We start from the raw sequence: 21,964 nt of genomic DNA, 5'->3' as shown, positions 1-21,964 counted from the left end.
AAAGCATGTGACCTTTTTTGTTTGGTATTCACTTAGCATAATTTTTTGAGGTTTATCCATATTGTAGCATGTATTAGTACATCTTTTTTTAATAGATGAATCACATTCCAATGTCTGGATATACCACATTTCGTTTATCCATTCATCTCTTGATGGATATTTGGGTTATTTCTATGTTTTGGCTCTTGTGAATAATGCTGCTGTGAACATGCATGTACAGGTTTTTTGTGTAAATGTACGCTTTCCTTTCTCTTGGATATATATTGCTAGGTCACATGGTAATTCTATGTTTAACATTTTGAGGAACAGCTAAACAATTTTTCCAAAGTGGCCTCACCATTTTGCATTCCTACCAGCAAATATTCAGGTTTCCATTTCCTCAGATCTTCGCCAATGCTTGCTGTTGCCTGTCTTAGGACTGTAGCCATCCCACTAGGTGTGAAGTAATATCTCATTGTGGTTTTCATTTACATTTCCCTAATGATGAGTGATGTTGAGTATCTTTTCATGTGCTTGTTGGTCATTTGTATAACCTCTTCAAAGAAATGTCTACTCAAACCCTTTGCCCACTTTTTAATTGGCTTTTCTTTTGTTACTGAAACATGAGCTCTTTATATATTCTGTAAACAAGTCCCTTATTAGGCATATGATTTGGCAACATTTTCTCCCATTCTGTGGATTGTTGCTCTCATTTGCTTGATTTGTACATACTTCCCATCACTACTGTTGGTACTTTCATTTTTCCATTCACATGATTTTACAAGATGAGGTTAAGGTGCAATAAAATAATCAAGTACTTTCCCAGTCATTGCTGGGCAGATGGATATGGAGAACACCCATGCGGAAGCTGAACAGTTGGCAGATAGACAGTGCCACCCAGCCACCTTGTCATATGTCTTCCTCCTGAACATGCAGCAATCTGAATTCAGTGGGAAGCTTAGACATGTCAGCACGTAATGTATAAAATAAAAACCACCACTTATTGAGCACTTACTATGAGCAAGACATTGTGCTAAGTGCTTAATATTTATCACATTTGATCTTGACAAAAGCCTATGAGAGAGGTACTTGTATCATCTCTTATAGATGAAGAAAACTGAGGCTCTATAGTTTACATTGTCATTGATTCTACAGCTAATAAAGTGGCAGACCTGGGGTTCAAACCAAGGGCTTCTGAGTAGGGAGCCCTGCTCTTTTTCACAATGCCAAGAAGCATGATAGCTGTCAAGTGCCAGAATGCAGTCCACAGCCAGAGCCAGAGGAAGCCTTCATAGGTCCTCAGTGGAATGAGGAAAATAAGGACCACATCGTGGATTTTTCATTAAAGCTAAATTTATTCCATTTGGATGACAAGTTCCCAGGCTGAGGTCGAATCGGAGCTACAGCTGTAGGCCTACACCACAGCCACGCTGTATGTGAGCCGCTTCTGCAAACTGTACCACAGCTCACAGCAACACCGGGTCCTTAACTCACTGAATGAGGCCAGGGATCAAACCTGCATCCTCTTGGGTCCTAGTCAGGTTTGGTAACGGCTGAGCCATGACGGAACTTCTGGATGACTATTCTTTATTCTGAGTCTTCCTACTTTTTTGGTGTGCCTTATTGTCTGCTAACAGTACGAAAAGATGGTATCTTTCTTATTATAAGGGAAATGTAGACACACGGAAAACCATTCAAGTAGGAAAGGATTATTAACTTCGAATTCTTTCTACCTTTCCTCCCTTGACCTGCAGTCTCTACCATAGAGGCCACCACAATGACTACTTCCTCGTGTGTCCTCCATGTGTACATGTATGTATGTGTGCATAAAATTCTCTTGAACTACAAATGGAACTTATACTCTACATACTGCTTTCTATCTTTTTTCCCCACTTAATAACTAGCTCAGTGGAGTTCCCTGGTGGCTCAGTAGGTTAAGGATCTGGCCTTGTCATTGCTGTAGCTTGGGTTGTTGCTATGGTTTGATCCCTGGCCTGGGAACTTCCATGTGCCACGGGTGCAACCAAATAAATAAGTAAATAAATAAATATCTTGATATTGTTGAATATATTTAATTTATTGAAAAAGTGTTAACTGAGTCCCTACTCTGGTAGCCACCAGCACTGGAGAATTATTGTATGCACTGGAGCCACGGCAACAAATAATACAGACATGGTCCCTGCCTTCATGGAGCTTATAATGAAATGGGAGAGACAGTCACACAACCACAACAATAATAAAAGAGATGAATTGCATATTGTAATGAATGCTAAAGAAAAGACACTGAATAGAGAACAGAGATGGGCAAGGGGAAACCAGCTGCTCTTAATCAGGGAAGACTCTCTGGGGAGGTGACATTTAAATTTAGACTTGGGTGTTCTTGCAGTGACCCAGCTGAAATGAACCCAACTAGGGGCCATGAGGTTGCAGGTTCTATCCCTGGCCTCGCTCAGTGGGTTAAGGATGTGGCATTGTCATGAGCTGTGGTGTAGGTCACAGATGCGGCTCGGATCCTGCATTGCTTTGACTGTGGTGGAGGCTGGCAGCTGTAGCTCCTATTTGACCCCTAGCCAGGGAACCTCCATATGCCGAGGATGCAGCCCTAAAAGCAAAAAAAAAAAAAAAAAAAAAAAAAAAAAAAATTAAGACTTGAAGGATGGAGCCAGCCATAGAAGAGCAGGAGGAAGAGTATTCCAGGAAGATGGAACTGCCAATTCAAAAACTTCGAGGTAGGAAGGAGCTTGGCTAATTCGAGGAGCTTCAGGAAGAAAGACAGAGTTGAGGCAAGGAGATGGCAAGGGGCACTTTGAGAACACACTGGGAAGCTGGTGCACTGGGAAGCTGGCAAGGGGCCTTAAAGAGGGTGTGGTATGGTCTGCTTTGTGCAGAGGCTCCCTAGAGAAAGAGTGATTCAGGGACCAGGTCAGAGCCAGTGAAACACTTTAGGCAAAAGACGATGCTGGGCTGGAGTGGGCTGCTGGCTGCAGAAAATGAAGCAAAAGGGACAGATTGTAAATATCTACTGGAAATAAAAGAAGGTGCCTCGATGATGGGTTGGCTTGGAGTCGGGTGAGAGGAAGGGAGATCAAGGGTAGTGCAGGGTGCAGTTTATGGATTTGGGAGCCAGAGAAGGTTAACTTGAATGTCTTCTTGGTCTGTGATGCCTCTGGAGCTTTCCAAGCAAAGAGCTGAATGTTATCTGGAGCTCAGAAGAGAGGTCTCAGCTAGGATCTGTAAAGTTGGGGGTTATCGACCTGCGATTTTTTTCTTTTGGGCCACACCTGCGGCATGTGGAAGTTCCCTGGCCAGGGATGGACTACTCAGTGACCACACTGAATCCTTAACTGCTAATCCACCAGGGAACTCCTGATGTACAATTTTAAATATCTGGGGATAGGTATAAAGAATGTTATAGTTACTGACTCAAGTTGATCATTTTATTTGTTTATTTTGCCTTTTTTTTTTTTTTAAGGGCCACACCTGCAGCATATGGACGTTCCCAGGCTAGGGCTCAATTGGGAGCTGTAGCTGCTGGCCTACACCACAGCCACAGCAACGCAGGATCCCAGCTGCATCTGCGACCTGCACCACAGCTCATGGGAACACTGGATCCTTAACCCACTGAGCAAGGCCAGGAGTTGAACCCACATCCTCATGGTTACTAGCTGGGTTCATAACCTGCTGAGCCACAACAGGAACTCCAACTTGCTCATTTTAAAACCTAGCTTTTCTTAAAGGCTTTAGGTTCAACTTATAAATCTTGCTATTCCATTGCAAATCTAGTAATTTTTCATATAAAGATAAGAATAATCACTTTCACTTGTTCTTTGATTACTATTAAATTAATTCTTAAGTTTAGTAGATTCAGTCCTCAAACATTTAACAGACTTACAGCCTTAATTAATCAGATTTCCTTAGACATTTCAGGCTACAATTACGAATTTAATATGCCTGATTTTTTTCAAACACTTTAAATGCCCAACAGGGCAGACTTACACATCTAAACAGCCAGATCTTTCTAAGCACTTAAGCAATGGTTATAAATTAATTACCTAAACTTATAAATGTAGCAAGTCAGATTATCTGGGCCATTTCCAGGACTCTTAAATCCTACAGAAAGCAGAACAAAATCACAGAAGCATCTCTCCTGTATCCATTCCCTCAATATCTGAATATTTATTTATATCTGCTTTCTAAAGTTACAGATTTACTTCCCCAACAAGGGGATCAGAATTTTTTTCCCATATATTGCTACTTGGAACCAATCTATATAATAACATGGGAAAAGCTTATGATAAAACATTCCTTGAAGAAAGACTACAAAATTGTATGTAAAGGATGGTTAAAAGCATGTGTCATTCCCCCCCCCACCCCCGCCAACAAAAAAAATATGTAGAGGCTAGGCATAATTATGAGAGAAACCACAGAGTAATTTGAACAGGGAAAGGTTAATATAGAGATTTATTCATCAGAACAGGGGACTACAGTAAGGAGACACTGCCTGCTAAGAAGTAAAGAGAACTCCAGGTTCTCTTGTGGCACAGCAGTTTATGGGTCAAGGGTCACTGCAGTGGCTTGGGTCACTGCCCAGTTCTATCGCTGCCCAGAGGGAAAAAGAAGAGAACTCTAAAGAATACAGGAATAGCAGTTATAAGGAGCAGACAGAACCCCTGGGGCTGAGCAAGCATCCAAAAAAAGGCCCCCATCCCCCTCCACTGCCAGAGGGGTAGTGTGGGGGGAGTGGTGCTGAAGAAACTGTGTGTACTGCGGGAGTCTGGTGCTGGATGCAAATGCTGTTTTGAAAAAAATTTACGTGGGAAGTGGAAGGGCTCTTATCCATACCTCTCAACTTCGATACCAACATTGCACACTGCCTTGTATGGATACCCAGCTGTTTCCTGTGTGCATGTCTCAGCTCCCCTGCTAGAACATACACTCTTTTAAGGCAAGGATTCTATTTCATCTTCCTCCTGTGGCCAAGCCTGAAATGAATGTACACTATTTGCTCAATAATTTACTTTTGAATATATGAACGCTGAGGGAAGAATCCTATTAAACTTGCCTTTTTGCCATTAATTTTTTATTGTATTTTTTCCCTACTGTTAAGGGAAGAAATGCTTATTGGGGAAAATGCAAAGGTAGAATAAAAAGAGAAAAATATCAATCATATTTCCACCACCCCAAAATAATTACTGTTAGGACTTTGGCGTATTTCTTATGCACAAATAGTCGTTGTTTTTCTTTGTTGTTTTAAACGTAGATGTACACACACCATAACTCATATGCAAAGTTGTATCCTGCATTTCAAACTTAACATAAAGCATTTCTCCAACTCATCAACTCTTCATTGACGAGTCAATGGTGAATTGTCATATTTAGAACCTGTTCACACTGATGTTGAAGCTACCTTAAAGGTTGAAGGCATCATAAAGGGACTGCAAAATATCTCATTCTGAAGCTGTTAGGTTGTTGATTTAACCACTTCCCTTGTGGAACGTTCAGGCATTTACATTTTTTTTCCTGTTATAATTAATCCCATAACGAACATTGTTGTGTTTAAAATTTCCTCCCGCAGGCCAATTTCCTGAAATGGCTATCCCATATGTGAAATTACCAGGCTAGAGGGTACAAATACGTTTAAGGCCAGTGAGGAAAACTGAAGATCACAGGGCATTTGCTTCTCAACATGGAATCTGGTAGCTTCCCCTTTGCTACAAGACACAAACCAGAAGCCTCTTCAGTGCCTCCTAGTACCACCAAAATAGGGACACGTGCTTCCCTAACACTCCCGGTCACATTCCCTTTCACTCTCCTTCCCCCGCACAACCCCCGTCCCCACAAATGCTGCCCAGTCCTGAAAGACTGCAAGATCCTGGGCTAGTCTCCTCGGGCCTTTGGCCCTCACTTGTCCCCAGGCTACCAGTGGAGAGGTGGCCTGACTAGGCATTCTAGATTAGAGGCTCTTCCTGCGGCGCTGGGTGTGTGTGACGCCCTGAGCACCGAACCCCACGCACTGGGGCTCCTCAGGGCGCGGTCACCTCCCGGGTAAACCCGGAGGCTTAAAGCCATAGGAGCTACAGTTTACAGAGCTCCAGGGAGGGCCCAAAATACAGCAAGCACTTCCTCTCGCCGAGATTGGCCCATCCTTTCTGCATTTTCCTCCGCAGCTCCTCCTCTTACCGCGGTTCGCCTAGTCCACCCTCTAGACCTTATCTCGACTTCCGATTCTTCCCAGCGGAAGGGTCACCACAGCCCCTCGGGTTCCTTTCCCCCTCTCCTCTTTCCGAGCAGACCCAGCCAGTCCCTGTCTCCGCAGTGGGAGAGGGTCCGCCACCCACAAGCTTCTGACTATCTTTCAAGACCCGCCATCAGACACCCACCCACCTTCACCTCTTCCGCACGTCTTTCCTTGTATCTGCTCCGATTGTCCCCCTGTCTTTCCCGCCATGGCTGTCCTCTGTCCTGTTTCACGCACCCTAACTCCTGCCGCTCTGCAGGTCCTCAGGCCCTGGTCCTTCCGTTTTGCCCAGTCTGTCCCTCTCATGACAGTACCTCTCTTCCCTCTAGGTCCCCCCTCACATGCCCTCCGTGTATATGTCCCTCCGTGCCCCCGCCCACGTCTGTACTCTGTCCGCTCCCGAAGTGATCCTCTGTTTCCAGAGTCGGGCCCTCGGTCCAACCGGGACCCTGCTCACCATCCTCCCCGAGCCCGAAGAGTCTACGGCCCGGTTCCCCTCCCTCACCCGGGGAACTCTTCCCTTTTCCACTTTCTCTACTTTGAACCCATCCCAGCAGAGTCCAGGAAGTAGCCAGGCGCCGGGGACTGGCGGTGATGGCGCCCAATGGGACGCGCCAGCGGCGGCGGTGGCCCCGCCCAGATAGAGAAAGCCACCAATGGGCGTGCGGCGGCGGGACTTCCGCTGTCCCGCGGAGGGCGGGGGGAGCGAACTGTTGTGGTGCGGAGCGTTGGGCGGGCGGCGGCCAGGCGGCCCAGGGGCTGCCGCGGGACTCGGGGCGCAGCCGAGCTGCTGCAGGGGTGGGGCGGGCTCGACGCTCCGCGGGGCCCGGGCGCCGCGGGTTCGAGGCCGGGCCCCGCGCGGGGAGGCCGCGCCACCCCGGGAGAGCTGCCCAGTGGCGAGTTTGCCCAGCAGCCGAAAGAAGGCGGGAGCCGGCGGGGGCCCTCGGAACCCCCTGGCAGCCCCGGCCCGGGGTCCCCGGGGAGCGGCTTCTTCCTGGGACGTTCTCTCGGACGTCCTCGCCGAAGGGTAACGGTTCAGGGCCCCCGGCAGAAGGCGCCTCCGGGTGACTCCCGGCGGGGCCCTGCGAGCCGCGGGAGCCGACCCCGGCGCCGCGAGCGGAGAGGAAGGGGCTCGGCGGAGACGCGGGGCCGGGCACCGAAGGACCCGGAGCGCGTCGGAGCGGAGCGGGGCCTCCCTGGCGCGGGGCAGGGCAGCGCCTCGCCTGGAGACGGACTCTGGGACCCTCGAGAGCGGGGGCCTCGGCGACCTGCCCCGCGGGGAGCGCGGCCGCGGAGTGGCCTGCGGGGGACCCTCCCCCAGAGGGGCCGGCCCGGGGCGGGGAAATGAACGGCTTTAGCACGGAGGAGGACAGCCGCGAAGGGCCCCCCGCCGCCCCCGCCGCCGCCCCGGGCTACGGCCAGAGCTGCTGCCTCATCGAGGACGGCGAGCGCTGCGTCCGGCCCGCGGGCAACGCCTCCTTCAGCAAGAGGGTCCAGAAGAGCATCTCGCAGAAGAAACTCAAGCTGGACATCGACAAGAGCGTGAGTCCACCCCCGCCTGGGCCCCCGCGCCGGGCCGCTCTCCGGCCGCTGCCCGGGGCTGCGGGCGGGACTCGGGAGCCCTCCCCGCCCTGGGCCTCGCCGCCCTTTATCTGCACGCTGAGGAGTTGGACTCCGGCTTGCAGAGGCCGCTCGAGCTCTAACTGGGGCTCTGCCCAAATCCGGGAGGTTGGTGGCGGGAGGCTCGGAGGACCCTTCCCGCCCGAGAGGATCTGACACCAGTTTTTAGCTCGTTTATTTGGTTTAGATATGGGAGCAGGAAGAGGTGGCTTCATTTCGTTGGCCCCTGAAGGAGCAGGTATGAGGGAGGGGTGATGAAGGGAGCCGGCTCTCCTCCAACTTCTCCCTTCTTCCCGGATCCCTGTGATTCCTTCCAAAACGGAAAGGTGGCAGTTCCTTCCCTGTATGCGGCGGCCTCGGTTGCCGCAGAGGGTCACCAGGCTCGCCGCTCCGCAGGCTGCGGTGGAGAAATGGGATTTTCAAGGATGTGGCAGCACTAAGGCCGAGACCTGCTCTTGGGAGGTGGCTCTGGCAGTCGAAGTGACTGCAAGGAAGAAAATCCATGTTTATAGGGTTCACTTCTTTAGAAATGCCGGGGAGGGTGGGGTGGGTAATTTAAATTTGAATAGAAAACTTTTCCTGTGTGATTCCTCCACTTCACCAGTTAACTATTCTAAAGATGTGCCTATTGTCAACCAATTGAGAACTTTTTAGTTTGACATCTGTTGCTGCAAGTCTTCTGTGTCTGCCTGGTGATTAGGAATTGGAAATGAGTTGGAGGGGTATTTAATATTCGGGTTAGACCAGCTAAGTGCTTCACATCCATTCTCTTCTAGAACCAAAGTGTCTTCGCTCTTGGGGGGATCAGAGATTGTTCCTTAAACTGAAAGCACCCTCACTTGTCCACCTCTGATTTGAAACTGAAACTGAGGCTCAGAGATAGGAAGTGATGGTGCCAAAGTCACACAGCACCTGTGAGGCTGGTTAATTTCTTAACTCCATTGTCTGATTTACCTGCAAGCCCAATGCATAACTACATCTTTAATGAATAAAAAAAAATTTCCCTGCCCTTTCTTCTAGACTCTTCCCTTCCATCCCCCATGTTTTTTTTAACAATTATATTTGCAACTCTTGAATGGAAAGATGCTATTTTTAAATGATTGAGGGTGAGTTGATCGCTTTCTTACTACAAATCTCTATCAGTAAATGAATAAATGAATGAAAGTAATTCATCTGCGTGAACGACTGGCTAGACCCTACAGTGGCCTTGATTAGGACATGTATTGAAGTGAAATGCTTAATTCTAAGACAGGAATGAATTCATCCTCATGGAAACACTGCCCACCTACTGTGTAGGTTGTTGGGAGCCTTTACTTGAGCAGCTTATAATAATATTTTACAGTCTTAAAAAAGAAAAAGAAATTCCCTGTTCTTTCAAACCCACCATTCAAACAGTTGTGCTGCTGTAACTGAGGCTCCATTTTCCCGGTGACCCCACTGGAAAATCTTTGTCGGGTCATGTTGACCATTTCACATGTGCTGGAAGAGAGGCAGCCTGAGCCTGGCACTAGGGTTCCCAAAAGGTAATGCTTTCGAAGGAGTAGGGTTTTGAGGTGGAATCACTCACAGTTTGTTTCAAGGTGGTGTTGTAGAGTCATTAATTCTGAAAGGGATTCTATTTCATTCTCACAGGCTTGGGCAGGAATTCAATTCTAAGTAACTGCTGTGTTACAAGAATTTTTAGCTGTTGCAGAAAGTGAAACAGGAAAAAAAAAACCCTGGAGCCTTTTCCACCACCCTCCTCCCTTCCTCCACCCCCACCTCCCAAAGGCCATTGAGCTCTGAAATTTCTGAAAGCCAGTATGTACTTGAAAATGGTTAGGGAGGAATAATGACTATTTATCTTGTAAAAGGGTCTAGGAGAGAACCTTTTTAAATAATGGCACCTTAAATACAACTCAGTCCGTTTTAACTCCTTTCACGTAGGTGTTGGCAGTGTTCTGTGATTTATTAAGATGCAACATGCTTTTGGGAGTTCCTGACGTGGCTCAGAGGAACGAATCCGACTAGGAATCGTGAGGTTGGGGGTTCAATCCTGGCCTTGCTCAGTGGGTTAAGGATCTGGCATTGCCATGAGCTGTGGTGTAGGTTGCAGACGCGTCTCAGATCTGGCATTGCTGTGGCTGTGGCATAGGCTAGCGGCTACAGCTCCGATTAGACCCCTAGCCTGGGACCTTCCATATGCTGAGGATGCAGCCCTAAAAATCAAAAGCAAAAAAAAAAAGATATAACATGCTTTCAAACATCCCTTCACTTAACATAGATCTGCTTTTATCTGGAGAGAAAAGTGGAAGTGGAGAACAGTATGAGGAAAATGTTGCAGTAGGGAAAGGACCTGTGCCAGGGGTCAGAAGGCCTGGATGACCTTGGCCAGGTCATTTCCTCACTCTGGGTGGCTTCACTTTACCCCTCTGGAAAATGAGATGGAAGCCCAGGGAGTTTCCCTGGTAACTGGTATCTCGACCTGGAATCTCCCAGCCTCAGCTTTAGGAGTCTCTTCTTCTGCCCATTCTTTTTCCAAGTCTGTCACTCTGTGAATCTGAGGGACAGCTTAGTCTCTCAGCTTTTACATGTGGAACTAGCTAACATGAGAGCCAGCTTCCTATCAGGGATGTGGAGTGTGCTGTGAGTGTGCTTTCTTCCCTGATAAAAGCATGTCCAGTAGTTTGTACATCAATTAGACGGGGTTCTTTGAAACCATGACACATGCTGTGTCTGAAAGTCCTTTGACAGTGGAATCTGGCAAAGCTATTCCAATTTGTCACCATATGTAAATGGGACTTTTCCTGGCCTAAGCTGCTTGGAGGTGCAACAGCATTTATTGGATACCTGCAGTCTCTGCAAGACACCGTCACAGAATAAACTTAAAGCTACTCCTGACTCACTAATCCAACCACATGAAAGTACTAATTCGTCTGAATAAAAAGCACTTTTCATTATTTTCTCCATGAAAAGGCCTGAATTAATTACACTGGTTTCCTATCAGCTTCCTTTTATCTTTAAGCATTTGAGGAAGAAATTCAGAAGTCTCTCAAGAACATTTGTGCAACATCTGGTTCAGTGTCAACAACCCCAAGTCATTTACACAGGCATTCAGTTTGCTAGGTTTTTGAATAGCTCCTCCAGCCACCCCGGTACTTTATTCTTAATAAAAACATGTTCTTCCCATCTCAGCTGTTGTTGCCGCCTTCACTTACTATCACGCCTCCAGCCTGCATTAGAAAATCAGTGCTAGTTAGTATCCAGGTTCTTTTCTGTGGTTCCACTTTGTGACAGTTTCTGCACCTCTTCCCACTTCTCTGTGGATCACTTGTGTGATGATGCAGGAATTATAAATTGATACACAGAGAGAAAGTTGTTCAGAGAGCTGTCATCGTAGCTATTGTCAACGTGAAGTAGGATGTCCCGCCTACCCTTACCACAGTCCCTTCTTTCATGCTCCCAGGGCCAATGTGTTCCAGCTCGTTGGAAGTTCACAACTCCTCCAGATCTGAAAATGTTGCCTTACGCCCTTCTTCAAAACCCTGGGGGGCGAGGGTGGGGACTCCGTCTTGTCTGAATGTCTAAGCTCTTCTCATGGCCCCCACGCCTGGATGTCTCATGATGCTCCTACACAGGCAGTCACCTCCACCTAAGTGACACGCATTCTGCCAGCCTCGTTTGAAACTTAAGTCTTGGCTCTTCCCATCTGGGATGCTTCTTGTCTACCTACGACCTACAAAGTCAGGCCTCCCCCCGGGCTAGCACAGCTGCAGGGCCCTTGCCCTTGGCCACGTCGGCACCATTTGTTGTCCTTGCCATTCGGGGGGCTTGGTTTATGGTGCACCGCCTCGTGTGACGGTAGCCTTCTCTTGGAGGGGGTCTCCTTGTGTAACCCTGTAGTAAACTTGTGGAAATGATGGTTCTCCCGTCTGTTTCTCCACTGCCTCTCGAAGAAGAGAAGCTCCAGAATTTGACAGGTACCTGGTGCTGTTTCCATGGGAGTGACAACTCTGACTTTAATCTGCTTTCCATCAGGTAAGGCACCTATATATCTGCGATTTCCACAAAAACTTCATCCAGAGTGTACGAAATAAAAGGAAGAGGAAGACAAGTGACGATGGTGGAGACTCTCCTGAGCACGACACAGACATTCCCGAGGTAAAAGCCCGACACGGCAGCTTGAGAAGGCAGGAAGGGTGGGCTCTGATCTGATCCTTCCCTCGCCTGGGCTGTCTACGAGGTAACTCTAGTCCCCTGGTGTTGCTGTGGCTTATTTGAAAAGGGAATCGTAGAATCCCAGTAATATGGAGTCTGAGAGCTGGAAGCTTAGAAATCAGCTGGTCCAACTGCCCCACCGTATTACAGACACTCAGTCACACAGTTTGGGGGCTCTAGTCTAGTGCCCTCTCTAGTAAGCCGTGCTGCCTTTCTGCAAGAAGCCCCTGACAAGTGCTTAAATACAACCACCCTGTCCAGATTTGTTTAACTTTGTTTTCCCCTTAAAGTTGGAGACTGTGTGTCTGCGGATTGGGGGAAGTCACTTCCCTCTCTTTTCTGGTCTGTGAAATAAAGTGTGAGTTGTCAGGTTCTACCAGCTCTGATTCTTGCTCTAGGCTTGTTCCCAAAGACCTAGTCCAAGGTCAGTTACACTGGCCCAGAGTTTCTCAACCCTGGCACTGTCGACACTTGGGGCCAGATCATTCTTTGTGGTGGGGCTGTCCCATGCCTCATAGCATCCCTGGCTTCTGTCCATTAGGTACCAGGCACACCACCCCCTGAGTCGTGACCATCCAAAAATGTCTCCAGACATTGTAAGTGTCCTCTGAGGGACAGAATCATCCCCTGCCGAGAACCATTGCACTAGACCATAAGCCCTTGGCTTCTCAAACCAGAAGACTGCCTTTCCATGAAGGTGCCACTCTCTATTAAGCAAGGCTACAGGAAGGAATATCAGATTTTTTTCTCTCTAAATTGTTTTCACTTAAGACTCAGCAAAAGAAGAACCGTTTATAATGTACATTGAATATTTGACGCATGAATATTTCATAAGGCAACCGCCTGTTAGCACGCAGAGTGAAAATGACTGTGTGGGAATAGAAAGAGTAGGCGGGCCTTTGTCTGCAGAGGCCAAGGAAACCTTTGGAAATACGGTCCTTTCCCTCTGCCCCTCCCTGTGTCCCCTTTTCTAGCATTGGTGTACCGTATCTTTCTAATGCCTTTAGCATTATTATTATTTTACAAAGAAATGGATGTATTCACTTTCTAAGTGCTTTTCACCAAAAAAAAAAAAAAAAAAAAAGATTTGAGGAATGTTTGAAAAGAATGAAGGACTTTGGTCCCTCATATTGATCATTCATTTTGTTTTTTAAGTGCTCTCCACCTGCCTGAAGCAAGAACATCTCTTTTAGAGGCAGGTAAAGGCAGCCCAACTTTCTGGGCCTTCAATATTTCATGACTGTGCAGCTTTCCTCTCTTCCTTTGTTAGAAAAAAAAAAAAGAAAGGAGGGCCCTGTCCCCTCTGTTACCCAGTCATCGGCAGAAACCCTGACCCCAGCCTGATTTTTCCACTTGCTGCGGTAGCTCTGAGCTTCTCTGGAGGGATGTTAAGGATTCTCGTACTGGAAGGTTGCGCCTAGGGGAGAACGGTTTGAGAATAGCGGCGCTTCCCTCAGTCCTCCTTCATGCCCCTCTGTCCAGTCTGCCCAGCTCTGGCCTGTCTTCCTCCAGGATGTCCGTCTGCTTTTACCTTTGCCCTCTACGCCTGCTGCCTGCCACTAGCATCACCACCCCTCCTGAGCTCAACTCCACCGTCTCATTTCTGGATCATTGCCATAGCATCTTCCTCTGCCACACCCTTCTCCCCCCCTCCCCCCGCTCCCCGCCCTGTCCCAATCTTCCTACAAACCACAGCAGATCCAGCCCTGGAACAGCACCTCCAAGCTTGGATAGCTCCTGCTTGTCAAGACGTGCTCCTAGCCTGGCTTACCTTTAAAACCCATCATGAGTGCCTCTGACCCCCTAGCCCATCTGTTCCCCTCCTGGCTTTCTGCGTGCATGGCCTTCTCTCATTCCCTATTCTAGCTCTGTTCCTCTCTGCCTTTCTAAGCACTGCCTCTCCTTAGTGAAAGCTTCATCACTGCCATCAGCCTTCTGGGACCACCCCTCCCCGGCCAGAATTCTGTTTCCACTGTTCTGTCCTCCCAGCCTACTAGTCAGCAGTGGCCATTTCTAAGACTTCTTTGCAGTCCTCTCCATCCCCACCCTACCTGGTGTAGTGCTAGGCACATAGTGGGCTCTCGGTGCGGCCTGGCTGGTCAGGCGATGGATCATGTGTTTCTCCTCTTCTTTCTAGGTTGATCTGTTCCAGCTGCAGGTGAACACTCTCCGACGTTATAAACGACACTACAAATTGCAGACCAGACCAGGCTTCAATAAGGCCCAGTTAGCAGAAGTAGGTGGACAAAATTGCCCTCAGAAGAGGGAGGGAGAGCCAGCATTGCGCTTCTGACGGTGACCTTGACTCTCCCTACGGCTCTATGTGTTTGTTGATCACAACCCCTCCAGAGCTCTGGAAGCAACTTCCTCTTTCCTCTTTTACGCAGTTTGGAATCCCCCAGCTTTAGACCTAGAATGGCCTGGTTTCCATAAAAGAAACCAGGGCACAGAGAAAAGAAAGGACTTGCTTAAAATCACACAGCAGGTTGATAGGTTGGAATCTCAAGACTCCTGATTCGAAGTCCTGGGTGTTCTTTTGTTTGTTCATCTATTTGAATCTTGTTTTGCAAGATTCTTTCTAGATATGTTCCATTCTCCACATGGGGTGTGTCAGATTAATCACCCCGGAACCTTCACTCGTGTTCTCTAGAAGCTCTTTTTCTTTCTTTGTTTTTTTTCTCGCTTTCTTTTACCATGATGTTGGTAATGGAAGTATTTATTGTAGTGAAAGGAGTGCAAGAATGTTTTCTCCTGCGCTGAATCCTTAACACAGTTCTGGGCGTGGGGTGGTAGTGCTCCTTTGGCCTTTATTTTAATAGTCTGACATCGAGCCGAGTTACTTCCGTCCTCTTGCATTTGTGGGGGTTCCTCTCATCCTTCTTTTCTAAATGTGTTTTTCTGCCTTTTGTAGAAAGCTGGGAAAATGATGAAAAGAAAAATGCAACCCTACCATCCAGAGACAACTGCCCTGTAGTTCTAGTTCCCTGACTCCAGGTGTCATCTGTGCTATACACCTCGGGCCATCCAGAGATTTTCTTAAAGCCTCACTGCCCCACTGGTTGTTGGTCTTTCCTTTAGAGGTTTCTTGCTGACCCATCATTTTTTCACCAACCTCTTTTTTTTTTTTTTTTTTTTTTTTGTCTTTTTGCTATTTCTTTGGGCCCTGTGGCATATGGAGGTTCCCAGGCTAGGGGTCGAATCGGAGCCGTAGCCACTGGCCTATGCCAGAGCCACAGCAACGCGGGATCCGAGCCGCATCTGCAACCTACACCACAGCTCACGGCAACGCCGGGCCGGATTGTTAACCCGCTGAGCAAGGACAGGGACCAAACCCGCCACCTCATGGTTCCTAGTCGGATTCGTTAACCACTGCACCACGACAGGAACTCCCATCAACCTCTCCTTAACCATCCAGCGTCCGGAGAAAACATAGAAGCACATAAGCCTTTCCTACTTGAAGATAGCATTACCCACTTGCCAGTGTGTCATCCTCCCGCCCCCAGTGGGTGGGATGGGATGAGGTGGGGCAGGAGGAGACCAACATTCTCAGGAGCTGTTAAGTAAATCAGAGCAGCGGGTCTGCATAGTAAATGGTGAGTTTTTCTTCAGGTCTGATGTGTCTTTCAAGAGGTAGTTATGTACTATTTAGATGATTTGAGGGGTCAGACATTTAGCATCTGTTCAACTGGCTGCTTATTTGACACAATTTTTAAAAGACACTTTTCGGCCCGATTCCAGGACCAGAGAGGTTATGGCAGCAGCTGGCCAACCAGAGCAGTCCCGGTCTCTTCCTCCACAGGGAAGACCTTGAGCCTCTGCCATGATGGACAGTTGGCTGCCTCTGAAATAGAACTGCACCTTGGGAGTGTTGTGGGTTAAAGTGCTGCTCTTGGCAGCCTGGAAACCACATCACCTACACCTGGGAAGGCAGGGCATGCTGAGCTGCGTGGCATTGCAGGAAGTTGTGCAGGGGCCGTCACCGCCTCCATTGCTCTGGAAGCAGCTCGCCCTTTCCTCTTGTGCACGATGTAGAATTTGTGGCCCTGACTTATACACAGTTTAATGGGCTCTCTCTTTCCCCCTCCCCTGTAGACTGTCAGTCGACACTTCAGGAACATACCCGTGAACGAAAAGGAGACCCTGGCGTACTTCATCTACATGGTGAAGAGTAACAAGAGTAGACTGGACCAGAAATCAGAGGGCGGCAAGCAGCTCGAGTGAGCGTGAAGCCCGTCTCCGGGGAATGAGGTGTGATGCTTAGTGCACAGGTGACATCTGCTACATCTACACCCATAAAGACTGTTAAATTTTATTGTAAATAAAAATGTTTGAATGGCGAATACTCTAAATCTTTTCGGTCAGGAGGCTTGTATTCTCATGATTCAGCATGTTATACACAGACTTTCTTTTAAGGCAACTACTGGACTGAAAAAAAAGAGATCAGAATGAGAAGAAAAGAAACGCAGTGTACTACCACATTCAGCAAAGCATTAAGTCATTTCTGCCGGAAATGTAGACGGACAAATACTTTGGTAGGCACCTTGCAGTCCCACGCTGCCACAGGTGAGGTGTAGCCCAGGAACGGCGGCAAGGTGAGGCTGGCAGTGGAGGTGTGTGAGCAGGCCCACGTCTGCTGGGATCGTAGACACCCCGCTTTGTTGCAGGCTTTGTCATTTATCAGCAAATCAGCTTGACACTGGTCCCCTCACCGGCCCTGTGCCTTGCATACAGTAGGCACTCAGTCAGTATTTGGTGGCTGGTCCAGCTGTCACTAACAGTGCCAGTCTTATAACGATCTGCTTCCCACCTCTAGGTATTGAGACCTCTGCTGTTTCTGTTGCTCACCACTTAACTTCCAGAGTGCGGAGGAAGTCCTAATGCACCGACAGGAGGTTTCAGGGCAGACGAGGACAGCAGGGCAGCCTCAGGCGCCAAACCGCATTCGTGGAGGCTCCAGAAACACTGGTGCAGAGGCCTTCCCCCTTCCCGCCCCTGGAGTCCTGGCCCTCTGTGTGCCCTCCACGCTTCATTCTTCGGGGTGAAGCTATGTATTTGACTTGAGCCATTCTCCTGGGCCAGAAATACTTATCAAAGAGAGAGATTTAGTGGTTTGGGGCTCATGTTTTCTGAAGTAATACTTAGTTCACAACCACAAGAGGCCGCCAAGGACAATGTGATTCCTGCTCAGAAGCCCAGCTCTGGGATAGAAAATCTGACCGGCCGTGACTTCTTGGACTTGGGGGTCAACAGCAAATCATGGGTTTGAGCAACAAAGGTCAGTGCCATCTAATTTTCATTTTTGTGAGCAATTTGCCTCTCTTTTAGGGGGAAAGATTGCTAAAATTTATTTTTTTTAAAGTATTAGGAATTACCTGATTTTGTGTGTGTGTGTGTTTAAAGACGCAGATTCTCTATCCAAGCCAAAGTATCCTTTGAAAACAAAGCTTTATATCCAGAAGTATGCTTTTGCAAAATTTTCTAGTCATTGTGTTGGGGGCCAGAGGGTGTGGACAGGGGTTGGGAAGAAAAGGGAAGAAAGGACTTGAATTCTAATTTCTGACCGTCTCCACACATACTGTGGTCAGAAGTATCACTGTCTTACTCAGTTTTAATTCTGAGTTCTTAAGCCTTAAAGAATATGAGCAGCAGTGGACAACCTGGCCTGGTAGGGAGTTTGAATATCTCACAGGCGGCTGAGTCTAAGGGTCCACAGAGAGAAGTCAGAACAGCCGCGCCCCCAGCAGGGTGGTGGGGTGCCCAGAGGTCTTGGTGCTGTGGAGCATGCTTTCCCTGCACGGAGACGGGGCCACCACTCGCACTAAAACGCCGTGTGTCCCATTGCAGCTACGCTTTCACCAGTGTTCACAGTGCATGTCTAGCAGATTGCAGCCTTTTAAAATACGTATAAATGAACAGAGAGAGAGCAAACTCTAGACTGTGAGGGGGTCTTATTTTCATACACCTGACTGAATGGCACATCGGTGAGCTCTCTGCCTGTTTTTAGTCATTGAGATTCAGTACATATTTAGAGAGAGTCTCACTATTTACAGCGGAAAGCTGTTGGTGGGTAGGCATCAAGAAGGCTCAAACGCCTGTGGCTTGTGTTGGTTTTTCCCTGAGAAGCTGAGTTAGAAGGGCTTTGAAGACATCCGACAGCAAACCCTCTTTGCCATGGGCAGTGTTTTCTCATCAGGCTGGCCTTTGGGGGCAGATGGGGTTAAGGCATTGGTAGCCAGCTCTCTGGAAATGTCCACATCTTACTGAGGGGAAAGAAAAGTGTATCTTTCTGATGTTTGAACCAAAACTGTGGGTGTGTAGGTCATGGCACTGCTTCTTTAAAAGCAAATCTGTGTTCCCAGTCGAGAGAGACCGCAGGGCATTTCTGCACAAGAAGCTGTGGTGTTCGGCCCCATCTCTTCCTGTGTGTCTGTACAAGTGCTTTTTTCCCGCGTGGAGCCTGGGGAACCTCTCCCGCCTCAGCCGGATGCTGTGTGCACTCCAGGCCCAAGCCCTCTTCCCTCTAAAGAAGTACTTCGGAAAGTGGAAGTTGTGGGTGTCTTTTCAACCTTTGAAAACATGTCAGGTGAGAGAAAAGACAAAGCTCTCTGAACTTATGTTTTTTTCTTGTGTGCAGAAATCTGTTCTTTGATAAGACCACCAAGCCACTTGCCTTAGCCTCTTCTGCAGTTTCCCACAGCTTCATCTGCGGGCAGGAGAGTTCTGCCTGTTAGAAATGGTGGGCCCTCCAAAGCAACCGGGTCTGGCTTCAGGGAGCAGTGGGGTTTGGGGAGGGCGGCTTTGTATCTCACCTGTCAAGGACTCGCACTTCGCTCCACCTGTAACATTGCAGCATTGCCTTCTCTCCTCTTGGTGCTCCTGGGCGAAACTGGAATATAAACTCCAGAACTGGTGTTGGCGCCTTAAGAGCACGGCTCCTGCCTCCGTTCCGGCCTGGTGTGGTTCTTTCATACGCTCCGAAGCTTGTCACTCGGAATTGTCAATATCCTGCTATTCATGATGCTTCCTTTTTAAGGTCTTTAAAAAACAAGTGGACAAAACTTCTTATTTCAACAAATGAACCCTTAGGTTGGCAACAGTGTGTGAAAAAGATTTTGGCTGAATCCCTTGAAAGAAAGCAACTGAGAGATTCAAGATCGGTGGTGTTAAAGGAAGAGGAATTTCACTGATGTGATACAGCCGCCAAGTTGTTAGATGTTCCTGTCATGGCTAAACAGTCACAGCTAGTCTTCCAGAGAACAGATACTCAGAACTGTTTATAGCTGGAATGTTGCAGCTACCTTGGCATTTCAGCTGTTTATTTTGTGGGAGCTTTTTGTTAATATCCCGCAGGGCACCTGCCTGGTGGAAAGCAGAAAGTAGGAGAGGGCTCTCACCCTGGGACCCGACCACGGACCCCAGAGCTGTTGCTGCGTGGAAACATCTGAAGGCTCTCAGTCATTACCGTGACTGGCAAGATCCAAAAGTTGGGAAAGGGCCTTTAAGTCACCCAGTCCAGCCTCCCCATAGGTGCTGACATTCTGCTGACAACCGCCCACCAAGGGTTTGAGCAGCCTGGGCTTGAACACCTCTGAGGACAGAGAACTCACTACCTCCTGGGGAAGCCTGTTCTATTTTTGTAAACCTCTGGCTTTTCTGTGTTCTCCATAACTTCCATCTGAGTCCTCTGCCCAGTAGGGGGCCACGTTAGTTGGCCAAGGACCTCATTGCTGGCACTGTCCCAGGGCACAGTGCTTATCTTTTGGAAAGAGCAGCTAGCAGATAGATACCTTGGTGTCCTGGCTGTCTGTCCTTCCCCTGAGTATGGGCCCATTCAGTTCCTTGTTGGAGACGTCACGGAACCCCCATCAGGCTTGTTACACTCCCTTGACCTTGCTGAAGCTGATGGGGGAGGTCGGGGGGAGGAAGTGTTATCTGCCTGCTAAGACTTACCTGAAGACAGAAGAGGCCTTAGTTTTGTGCTTGGCTCACAAAAACCGATGCTCTCATCTCTAAGGAAAAGTTTTAGCGGGGAGATTTAAAAATGTGGTCATTGCTCTGTGTGGCGTCGAAAGGATACACGGCCACCGAGGGCTTGTATCTTAAGATTCCTGCAAGAACAACTTCACTTCATTGTTTTTATCGAGAAAACAAAGCTTAGGAACCTGGGGGGACCACATGTCTCAGGGTCAGAGAAGTACCGTATTTCCAAGCTGGAAAGTCCTTTAAGGTTGCCGCTGCCTAGTCGTTAATTTTTAGGGATAAGGAAACAGAAATTCGAAAAGATTTACCTGAGTGCGGTGGCACCACCTGGGCCAGCCTCTCCTCCTGACTTGCCGGGCACTCATTTCCAACTTGCAGCATAGCTGTAACCCAGCCTGAAATGAGCTGCCCTCGGATCCTGGAGACCTTGCCACTGAGCAGAGTTTTGCAAGGCCAGCATGGCTCTCAGGGACTGGGAACCAACTTGTAGGACGCAAGGTTGTGTGTAAAGACCAGGAAGGCAGTCAGGTGAGTTTGCCAAACCGTGGGAGGGGAGAATAGAAGTAGCCTATAATTTCAGACCAAGGTTCAAAAGTCCTGGCGGGAAATGTGGTGTTGTCCTAGAATCTAAATTCTCATGAAATACACTTGCTGTGTGGTCAGTGGCCGCCTTTCAGGTGGCCCTTGGAGGTTGGGTAATTCCGGTGACCCTGACTTGGACAGACACAGCTCTGTGGCCCTGCCATCCGCAGCCCTGTCCCTGTGAGGGAGAGAGGCCGTTGAACTGAAGGACAGGTGAACTCAGGATCATGCCCTGGGAAGCATGGTGCTTTAGGGGTGCCTTTGTAGTCCTCTCCTTTCATGACAGATTGTTTCCAAGCTTATGGTCAGGAAGGGTAAATTGATCCCATGTTTTGAGGTGGAATCCACCCAGGGGCAAGGTGGGCCCTTTCTTCGGGCCGGGTGGTCTACCCTTGTTGCTTCACCCAGCTTGCATCTTCAAGCACAAGCCTTTCGGTTGCTCTCGCCTAATGAACACATCTTCGCTGATGACAGAGGCTTGTACAGAATCCCTGTTTCACGTGTCTGTTATGTGTTATGCCCATCGGAGTGTTGGCGGGGGTGCGGTATGTTTTTATTTTTCCGTTTTGTAACTGCCTTATCGAAAAGCAAGTGCCCTTCCATTCCAGGCCTCCTCATATTGTACGTGTTTCCTGCCAAATCGGGGGGATCATTTGTATTTTAATTTTGTAATCTATGGCTCTGTACTGTTGAAAGGCTCTCGATTCTGTGGGGTCTCCTTGGTATGTATGTGACTTTTCATGTTGCAATATCACACAGATGGGACGGCCCGACTTTTGCTCTTAATAAACGATCTGAGTGAGAAACAAGAGACACACTCTGTGGTTCTCTTTGAATGTCCACTTGGAGTTGAGATGCTCTACTTGTGCATGTGGCCCTGGCTGTGCAGGACAGTGACTGACGACAGCAGTCCTTCCTCCGGTGCCACGTGCCTGCTCCCCCTTCCCCCTCCACTCCCTGGATGCACCGCACAGGTCCAGGTCACAGAGGTCTGGCCCTGGCCTCCCACTCACTCGTATGCCTCCCACTCACCCTGACTGCAGGTCGACCACCTGAGTCTTGCCCTGAGTGCCATGTGCCATACCAGGTACCCTGGCCACATAGCTTTACTCTAGGTCTCCAGTTATCCCTCTATAAGAGTTCCAGAGTTCCCGTCGTGGCTCAGCAGAAACGAATCTGACTAGCATCCATGAGGACGCAGGTTCGATCCCTGGTCTTCCTCAGCGGGTTAAGGATCCCATGTTGCTGTGGCTGTGGTGGAGGCTAGCAGCTGCAGCTTTGATTCAGCCCCTAGCCTGGGAACCACCATATGCCACAGGTGCGGCCCTAAAAAGGCAAAAAACAAAAACAAAAGTTCTGAGTAAATTG

The 21,964-nt window shown here is 48.5% G+C and overlaps 1 protein-coding gene across 6 annotated transcripts; it reads left to right on the top strand.

Annotated features, from left to right (window-relative positions):
• On the top strand, window positions 7,347-21,407 carry SAP30L (SAP30 like). Of its 6 annotated transcripts, XR_002339527.1 has the most exons (6): window positions 7,347-7,759; window positions 11,855-11,977; window positions 14,172-14,270; window positions 16,127-17,309; window positions 18,394-18,617; window positions 19,121-21,407. XR_002339527.1 is itself a non-coding variant. In XM_003134123.4 (4 exons), the coding sequence occupies exons 1-4, from the start codon at window positions 7,562-7,564 to the stop codon at window positions 16,253-16,255; spliced, it is 549 nt and encodes a 182-aa protein (XP_003134171.1). In that variant the 5' UTR covers window positions 7,347-7,561; the 3' UTR covers window positions 16,256-21,407. The 6 variants fall into 6 exon arrangements, 1 of the variants encoding a protein (XP_003134171.1); XR_001301938.2 differs by having other exon boundaries at window positions 16,127-16,597; window positions 16,848-21,407; XR_001301940.2 differs by lacking the exon at window positions 18,394-18,617 and having other exon boundaries at window positions 18,669-21,407.

The sequence above is a fragment of the Sus scrofa genome, chromosome 16 (genome assembly GCF_000003025.6).
Source record: "Sus scrofa isolate TJ Tabasco breed Duroc chromosome 16, Sscrofa11.1, whole genome shotgun sequence".
NCBI lineage: Eukaryota > Metazoa > Chordata > Mammalia > Artiodactyla > Suidae > Sus > Sus scrofa.
The sequence above is the reverse complement of the archived record's forward strand: the minus strand, read 5'-3'. Positions and strand labels throughout refer to the sequence as shown.